We start from the raw sequence: 9,666 nt of genomic DNA on the forward strand, positions 1-9,666 counted from the left end.
CTGTTTTTATTAATAACTTTGTTAGATAACTAACTAGGGGTGCAGTCAATTACAGTCAACTAATAAAAAAATAAAACCCGTTAAAAAAAAGAATTGGGACTTTTTTTTCAATTTTCTTTTTGGAGAGAATGCAAATTCAAATTATCATGAGAAACATCCAAAATCGAATGAAAAGAAGCATCTAAAATCTAAAAAAAAATATCTAAAACCTAATAAAAATAAAGATCCAAAACGTAACAAGAAGAAACGTCCAAAATCTAATAAAAAATAAATATTCAAAATCATTTTAAAAAATTCAAAACCTAACAAATCGACACAACCAAAAATTAAGAAAAAAAAAACATAAAAAACTGTAAAAAAAATTATCCAAAACCTAAAAAGCTATCTAAAACATGACAAAAAGAAACATCTAAAACATATAAAAAAAATACGTACAAAATTTAGAAGAAAGAAACATAAAAAATTATCCTCCAAAATCAAGAATGCCGTGTGTGGCGACTACCGCACGGGTGATGGACGCCACAATACGGATTTGGTGTAAAAGAAGAAGAAGAAGATGAAAAAGAAGAGGAGGAGAAGGAAGAAGACGACGAACATGTGCATCATAAATACTGAAGGCACATGTTTTGAAATTTAAAAAATTGGTCCAAATTGGCTGCATACACAATTGGTTATTTATACTTTCTCTTTCTCTCTACCTAAAAACCTTATACTTCGTTGACTTTAAAGTAACTGGCCAATCTACAGTTAGTTGGTCAAAAAAGGAAATACTTTAGTTTATGACATGAAGGGTAAGAATTACCATCAAGATGTGCTTCAAGTCTTCAACTGCATATATAAGGGCAACTTAAGTGCTCAAGGGCTATGCACACTTAACATCATAACCCTAAAGAATGGTTTATTAATGAAAAACAAGCTAAAAAATGATATATCTACCTATTCTAAAAATGTTTGACCAAACTTCTAGAAGTCAGACTTCACAACCACGCATTATGATGAGGCCATGAGGGATAGATCAACATAATTTACTATTGCATTCATGTTCATCTACCTAAGATTATCAACCTTAAACACAAATTTCCTACTAGTTCTAACGATGCACCCTAAGCAGTGTCTCACATTGCAGTAATGTAGATATCTATGCTGTTATGTTTTAGTCAATAAATTTATAGGGTAAGTAATGCTTTGGAGATGACCAGTACTATAGAGTAATGAAGAAAGAAAAATTGCATATGGCTCTATAATACTTTACGATACATAAATGCCAAATTTATTTTGATTCATGAGTCATTGAAGAAGATTTAAGGTTGTACATTGTTGCTTGGGTTGAAACATTAACAAACTAAACCATTTGACAATCATAATTACATGCAAAGGACTTTCTACAAGTTTCAATCCTTTTTCTCGGTGGGCGCAGAGTGTCGCCAAACTCCGGCAAGAATGCTACCAAAGATATTGTGACACACACTCGAAATGGCGCAGGGTACCACAGTTAAGGGATCCCCAAAGTGCTGAGTAGCCAGAACAATTCCAAGAACAGAGTTCTGCAATATGGAGTTGAAGCTGGTAAATTGATGTGGAATTTGAGCCAATAATTAAAAACAAGAGCTTCACTTATTAAATGGCAACAACTTACCTGCATGCCAACCTCAATAGATATGGTTCGCGATGTTGTTACATCTAGCCCAAGCATTCTTGCAAGTATATATCCGAAGAAAAATCCGGAAGCGTGAAGAAGGGAGGATGCTAAAATTACTTGTCCACCAGACATAAGGATTGCCGAAGAACTTTGCGCGATTGCATTTCCACATAAGATTGCCACAGTTGCTACTGCCATGGGCGGCATCAGCCGAGAGACTAATTTAACAAGAGGTTGGAAATATTGGTTCAGCAATGCGCCGGCCAATACAGGAAGCAGCACAACCTGTTCAGAGTGAACGGTAGGGATGTCAAAGAAAACATAAAACGAAATTAGAAATAGAGATGGTGGTTAAGAAGAAAGCTTACTTGCAATGTTGAAATCAATAAACCAGATCCATCCACAGCTACATACTTGCCAGCAAGTTTAGCTGTCAATAAAGGAGTCATGACCTGCAATAATGTTTATTTTCACTTTTCAATCAGTTTGTGTGTGAAAGTTTTAGCAAAATCATTATTATAACAACTTATTTATTTCCATATAATTGATTAATGGCAGTTCTTGAGAAGTTTGATAAAGTGTAACACAAACATAATTGTCCATTCTTGATATTTCATTCAATTTAATCATCCTGCACCAATCTAATTATAGTTTTTTTCATATCACAAATTAGTTTCATATAATACTTTCTTTGCTCCTTTTTATATATCACTTTGATCAAAGGTCTATACATTAGGAAACTCAACATTAACAGTGGTCTATGTATAGGTTATGGACTTAAAGGGAAAAAAATTAGTCAAAAGTGACAAGTTAGAGATATTTTGTAGCTTCTGTTTTGCTAGTGGTCAGTGGCTAAGGGGCTGCAATTATATAATGTAATAGGTAGAGAGTGTAAAACTAGTTTTTTTCTATTCATATAATCTTTTCGAATACTCTTTTCTTCTCCCTTTCGAAGCTCTGCTACTCTTCAGTTTCATGCTTTCTTGCTGCGAAAGCAATCTTAGTTCATCAACAAATCTGATATTCTAAGGATTAGCTTAAAATCTTCATGAAACAACCTCCATATTTGATTGTGCAAATTAAATTCATCTATCAAATTTACTGTAATAGCACATTTTGTCTGACCCTCGCATATTTACTTGTGTTAGCCAGCCATTTGCAGTTAAACCCAGATTTTTTTTTAAATCAAACAATATGATATTGAAATTGAGAAATAAATTGACTGCAATGCTTTCCCATGGGAAAAGGTATTGCTTTTTTACTCATCAAGATCAGATTATTAAAACAGAAAAACCAAGAATAAGATAGCATTAAAAAATTTACAAAATACTAACCACAGCTGTTAGAGTGCTTGCAGCCGTCATTATCACCGAAAGTGCAACATTTCCACTATCAAAACAAACAGGCCATCAGATTACAAATCTCCACAAATCCATTTAATAAGAGTATTATTTGGAAATAACAGTTCTGAGAATCCAAGTACCGTGCAAGATAAGTAACAAGGTTACTCGCCGTGCCTGCAACCAACGAAAGAGTGATTAAAATAGATGAAGCGTTGAAAGAAATCATAGAACACTAGGTTGAAATTCTTACCACCAGGACAGCAGGCAACTAATATTAAACCTGCTGCATAATGTGATGGAAGGTTTAAGAGTTTGCTTACAAAGAATCCCGATAATGGCATCACCTGAAAGTTGAAAACAATTCACATAAACAAGGATACCCTCATAAATATGAATTGGTTTAGGATGCAAGTAAATATTATTCAAGAACATAATGTTTATGGTTTATCCAAATTTCACAACCCAAATCCTAATATTTCCACCATTATATCAGACACCACTAACCCAAGCATTTGTATTCTATGCCCAAGGGCAACAAGTTTTTTCAATTGGGATTAAATTAAAGGACAAGTCAAAGGCTTCATTGTGTATAGAATAAATTGGGGTTACATTGAAAATAAAAAGTTAAAATGTCCTCACAGTTAATTAAATAGTCCAACAAAAAATTTATTATTTTCAATAACATCCTAAGAAAAAATGATGAATTGATCTAAACCATCCTCCTGACATAAAAGACAAAATTATTATTTGATTTGAAAGGGGCAAACTGCCTCTCACAGAAATTTGCCAACAACTATTATCAAATAAAAATTTAAAAAACATATAAATTTTTTTCTTAAAAAATGTCATGTGCAATATGTATAAATACATGAGTTATTTAACTTAAAATAAATGTATATTTTATATTTTAATATGTATTTTATATAAATAACTGATTTCGTAATTGATTTTCTGTATACTTGGTTGTTTTTTCTTATATTTATTATAGACTTTATGTAAGAGGACTAATTTGTCCTCTTTTTTAGAACAACTATACATAGACTAAAAATTAGTTATTAAATAAATCACTTATATAAAATACATGTGAAATACAAAATATAGAACAAAAATTACGTTAAATAATATTTATTGGCAGACCTGGTGAATGGCAACTAATATTCTGTGTACATATAACATTTTTGTTTTTAGAATAGCTAAGAAATGAATTTATTTTTTTTTTCATATTTGTAAAAGGCTGAGAGCGTAAGACACTAACCGAGTATTGAAGCACAAAACCAGACAGTACTTCTTTGTTCATAGAAAGAGCACCACGAAGATCATCAAGTGTGAGTGTCATACCCATACCAACCATAATTATGGTGAGTCCCACAATGTTCAATCTTGGAGTGACCCAACTGAAGCAATTGGGTCTCACCAACCCCAACACGCACCCAAGAGTCACCCACAAAGGAAACGCATTTGAAAGTGCCTCACCACATACCTCAAACCACTCCTTAACACCTTTTTTCTCGTTTGAACTGTTCCCGTTCGACGAAATGCCACAACGAACTTGACCATGTTTTGGGGCTCGTATTGTGGGTGATTTTGGTGTGTTAAGAACAAAACTGGAAGGGTGAAGAAAAATTTGAGGTTGGGGTGGGAAGAACTTGGAAGTGGAAAACAAAGTGGGCAGAGAATTTAGTCTTTGTGATTGTGAATTGAATTTGAAAAGTGGGTTTCCATGAGGATGTGGAAAGCATGCAAGTAATGCTTGCATTGTTGCTGTTGTTGTTCACAGGCAGAAAGATCACACAAAACTTTGAAACTATGAAAAGTTCGAAGCTTGATTTGGACACAATTTCCAACCGACACACCTATAATGTTTGTCAAAGATTCTAATTATTTTTTCTTACTCAGTAACATTAGATCCATTAAATAGATAGAAAAGAGGTAATGCGTCAAATAGTCGCTGAAATTCTTAATTCGCATCAATTATGTCTCTGGCTTTTTAAAATATCAAATAGATCCTTCACTTTTAGAAAGGTAAATCCACTTAACGTCGCTTACGTGTGCTGTTAAGTGCAAAGCTGGCAATTCGGAAAACGACACCATTTAAAGGAACAAGCCAAACGATGCCGTTTGCTTACCCAAAAACGTTTGTTTCTTACCAAAAATCACTTTCTTCTCGTGTAGTTGTGTGTCATCTCTTCATCTTCCTCAGCTCGCAGTTGCTTTAGCTTCGCAAGTGTTCCTCCCTGGCACCTCCGTGCATGTGTTCAGTGAAGCAATTTTTGCATGAAGCATCACCGTATTCGCACAGTGCAGAAGGTGAAAGGTGAGTGTTTAGGTTTTTGTTATCTCTTACTCTCACTCTTTTTGGTACAATTTTGAATGCTTGGATATAATTTATATTGAGATAAATTGCTCCAATGATGTTCCAAAATATTATGGTGGCAGAAAAAGGAAAGAGGAATAAAGGGAGTAATTGGTAAAATGAAGCCTAAAAAAGAAGAAGGGAATTTGAATTCTGTTATTGTGGCTTTTTATTAGTTGACAATACTAAGACAAACTTTCGAGTACCTTTATTAGTTGACAATTTGAGAATTTTGCAGCAGGACGAGCTGCCCGTGCACAGTAACAAAGAATCGCAAAGCAAGAAGCAAACACAAATAAAGACAAAACCAACCCTAAAGGTAATAGTTTTACTTGTTTAATAGTGACTTAATCAATTTTTCATAGTCTAGTTAGCCCCTTTATAAAGATAATTATCTCCGTTTTTTTTTTTGTTGAGGGTTTTGTTGTCTGTTGGGATAATTATCTTGAGTTTTTTTTTTTTCTAAAAAAAAAAACATAGTAAGGTGGTTTTGGTATGGAAGTGTTTGGAAGAGTATGAAGTGGTGTCGTGGGATGATTATTTCTACAAGACACAAATTCTTCAGTTTAATGGTCAATTCTTGCAGGAAGGGTTTGCATTTGCTCACTGCACTACTTGCAAGGCACCTTATCATTTGCGTGTTCATGATGCTGCCGTAGGAAATGGCGTACCTTGAAATTTCGGTTTTTTGTCACCAGAGACATTTTGTTTATATTTCTGGCAGTTCAGCTTATAGGTGAATTGTTTCCATCTTCGTAGCCATGTTGATGCCATTTGTAATAATTTGTTAATTGCTCAGATGTTCTGATTCTACATGGCTGCCTGTGGCTCTGTATTTCCTTTTTCTGCAGGTCATTGCTTCGTTGGCATATTTGGTTTATCTAATAGATGGTTACCAGCAGTACTGGCTTTGTCTTGTTTGGGGTTTTGATAGTGAGCCAAGCTTTTACTACATATTTGGTAAATAATTATGAAGTTGTGCAGTAGTTATCCAAATGCTTATACCAAGAATTAATTTTCTTGTTTATTTGGAGATGATGGCTTTATGTGTTTTTTTCCCCTATATAAAAATAATGCTGATTTATTAGTTCTCATTACGTGCTGGTTTGGTCGTTTATTTCCTTTTGGTCCTTTTGAATGTAGGAGCCCTCTTGTTTTTTGTGTTGCTTGGCCTATCAGGATGCTTCATTACTTGTTATGATCGAAGAGTTCGCAACGATTTGGCACAGCTTTGTCGAGAAATCTGTCTTTGTTGCTGTCATCCTGGGTAGTTCCTACTTCCTCTGCCTTTACCTATGTATTGAGTCTTGTGATGTTAAAACTTAAAACACACCATTATACACTAAACATCTGCCTGAGGCATCAATAGTGACTTAATTTACTTAATAGTGACTTAATCAATTTTTCATATGTTATGAAATACTTGTTTTGTCTGAATCTTCATGCTTTGGAACTTGTAAGTGTTTTTCAATAACAATCACTCAAATATATGTTCTTTAAACCCATTTCTTTTGTTTTTGTTTTTGGAACATCCATGACCACTCAATAGACCAAATGGCTCACAGAATCCTGAAAGAATTTGTAACAGCAGATTGTTCATGAAATACATTACTTTTTTCGTCTGAAAATATCTTTTGAACAACTAATTATCATATTTTGTGTTGATATTTACTCTATTATTTTAAGATTTAGAAGTGATCTTGTCTATAACATTTAAATTTTTATTTTCAAATTAAGTTTTTGAAGTTGAAATTATGGCAGAGTAGATCTTTTGAGCAAACAAAGGAAATTCTTTTTTCCTACAAACATATGTTCTCAAGATTGGATCTTATTAAGTTTTGTTTGATTGCATTGTAGCTTGTAGCAACACGTTCTTCATCAAGCATTGGTAAGGGAAAAACCATGATGGCACAGTAAAGTATGGTTTCAGCCTAGTGAAGGAGAGTGTTAATCATTTCTCACACAGAAGAGCAAATAAGAGAGCTTCAGAGAAGAAACAACAAACAGCAGAGAAGAGGAGACGAAGAACATATTAGAACAAATGATGAAGATGAAGATGAAGACTTGGGAGTTAGGGTTTTATAATTGAGAATGGACTAATTTGAGGCTTTTAAACAAAATTTAGACACTAATTTGAGTTAAACGTTGCGAATGACTTTTGGACTAATGTGGATTCACGTTTCTGAGAGTGGTGGATCCATTTGGTCATTTTACATGGTCGGAGACTTAATTGATGCGAGTTGGGAATTTTAGGGACCATTTGGAGCATTAATTCGAATAGAAAATTAAAATACATTGAAGTGTAAATAATGATTGGTAGGTCCAGCTGAGAAAAGTGTTTTTGTTGTGTTCTGCACTTCTTTGTATCTTATAGTTGTGATTGAGGTGAACTGGTAGTCTGGTATGAAATGTATCCCATCTAATCTATTTTTCATCTATTATTCTATATTTCTATTGTTACATTAGGTTTTTTTTAAATAATAATTTTTATAAACTTTTAGATTTATTTTTTCTATTATATTTTTTTAACTAATAATTTTTATTAATATTATCTTTTAATTAATAATAAATTTAATCATTACTAAACTATTTGCAAAAAAAAAAAGCCTTATCATTATTCTATCCCCATATATTTTATGTTAAATCAAATAACCTATATATCATATTTTTATCAATTTTGAATTTGAGATAGAATTATAAATTATGAAATTGATTAATATTTAATAATATTAAAAGATTATTACAAAAATTTATAAATTTATTTTAATTCCTTATAATTAAAATTTTTTGAACTTATATAAATGATTGTAGAATTTTATTTGTGTATAAAAAATATTTTTAGTGAAATAAAAATTGAGTCAAGCTTTCTTTGACTACTAATTAATATATTATTTTTATATTTACTAGTTTAAATTATTTATCAAAATCAAATAAATCTGACTCTATTTTTTTATACTTTATTAAAAAACTCTACTTAAATAAATATTTTAATATATATAAAGATAAATAATGAAATTAGTTTTTATTATATTATTATCATTGTATTATACTATAATTTGTTGTCAGAGGTGGAAATAAGAGAGGACCTAAGGCGAATTTTTAAAATGTTTTTAGTAATTATTTGTAATATTAGTTTAATTATATATTAACATATATGCGTATGCTTTTTAGTTTGTACTGTGTAGTGTGTTATAAATTTTTTTTGTTATTGTATTATATAATTCTTGTCTATTTGAGAGTAGTATATAATTTGAAAATAACATAAACTAAGAACTTAATGTTTAAATAATAAAAATATTAGTTTAATATTTTAGCTAAGACTAAGATTAATTATTTTTAGGGTAAAGTATATTTTTTGTTTTTGAAGTTTGACAAAAATTTTAAAAATATCTCTAAATTTTATTTTGTTTCAATTTTGTTTCAAAAGTTTTCGATTTGCATCAAATATATTCCTGATGGCTAATTTTTCAAAAAATTTAAAACCGATTCAATATTAATTTTATAAGAACAACCCTCAATACAAGCAAATTAAACATAATTTTTATTTATTATTGTCAGATTGGTCTTAAATTTTGTTAAAAATTTAGTCGTCGAAGGTATATTTGATACAAATAAAAAATTTATGAGACAAAATTAAAATAAAATAAAATTTAGAGATATTTTTAAAATTTTTGTTAAATTTTAAAGAAAAAATATACTTTACCTTTATTTTTATTTACATGTATATATTTATTATTCCTTGTGTCTGCTATCTTTAATTTTATATTTAAATCTTTCTATAATTATTTTTTAGAAGTTAATATATTCTTATTAAGCTAGAATTAAAACACGTCAAAATTAAAAATGATTGACTCAATTTTCGACCATATCATGAACTAAATTCTAATTCATTTAAAATCTTATTAAGAAATTTATTAATTAAATAACTTACCGAAGAATATCACGTTGAAAATTGAATTGTTTCAAAATTTACTTCAGATATAATTAATTTATGATTTTTGTTCTATAAAGTATTAATGTCAAACATATCTTCAAATACCAAAATCTTTAATAGCAATGTTATATGTTTAGTAAATATTATTATTTTAAACCAGCACTTAATTAGCAATAATTTATATTCGTATTTATAAAAATTTATATATAAGAAGTATATAATTTATATTTATATTTATGAGAAAAAATTTAATTCGATCTTTGTCCAATTTTACGAAAGATAAAGTGATTTTTGTCAAAAAAAAATAGACACTTCAATCCTTAATTTTTTACTTGAAGACAATATGATTCTTCTATTAAAAAAATTGTTAAATAATAACAAAAATTAATTTTGTGGG

General features: G+C 30.4%; 1 protein-coding gene and 1 long non-coding RNA gene across 3 annotated transcripts; one reads left to right on the top strand and one right to left on the bottom strand.

Annotated features, from left to right (window-relative positions):
• Positions 1 to 1,247: 1,247 nt before the first annotated feature.
• Positions 1,248 to 5,326, bottom strand: LOC130942196 (probable sodium/metabolite cotransporter BASS1, chloroplastic). Its single transcript, XM_057870892.1, has 8 exons — positions 5,130 to 5,326; positions 4,238 to 4,835; positions 3,233 to 3,326; positions 3,123 to 3,156; positions 2,974 to 3,028; positions 2,008 to 2,091; positions 1,637 to 1,924; positions 1,248 to 1,544 (listed from the first exon to the last, which is right to left on the bottom strand). Exons 2-8 carry the CDS (start codon positions 4,736 to 4,738, stop codon positions 1,392 to 1,394), a joined length of 1,209 nt encoding a protein of 402 aa, XP_057726875.1. The 5' UTR covers positions 4,739 to 4,835; positions 5,130 to 5,326; the 3' UTR covers positions 1,248 to 1,391.
• On the top strand, positions 5,081 to 7,747 carry LOC130942197 (uncharacterized). Of its 2 annotated transcripts, XR_009070833.1 has the most exons (6): positions 5,081 to 5,296; positions 5,574 to 5,654; positions 5,922 to 6,071; positions 6,187 to 6,295; positions 6,479 to 6,602; positions 7,193 to 7,747. It is a non-coding gene; the product is annotated as an uncharacterized LOC130942197 (long non-coding RNA). The 2 variants fall into 2 exon arrangements; XR_009070832.1 differs by having other exon boundaries at positions 5,922 to 6,295.
• The last annotated feature ends 1,919 nt before the right edge of the window (positions 7,748 to 9,666 follow it).

Source organism: Arachis stenosperma, chromosome 7 (assembly GCF_014773155.1).
Source record: "Arachis stenosperma cultivar V10309 chromosome 7, arast.V10309.gnm1.PFL2, whole genome shotgun sequence".
Taxonomy (NCBI): Eukaryota; Viridiplantae; Streptophyta; class Magnoliopsida; order Fabales; family Fabaceae; genus Arachis; species Arachis stenosperma.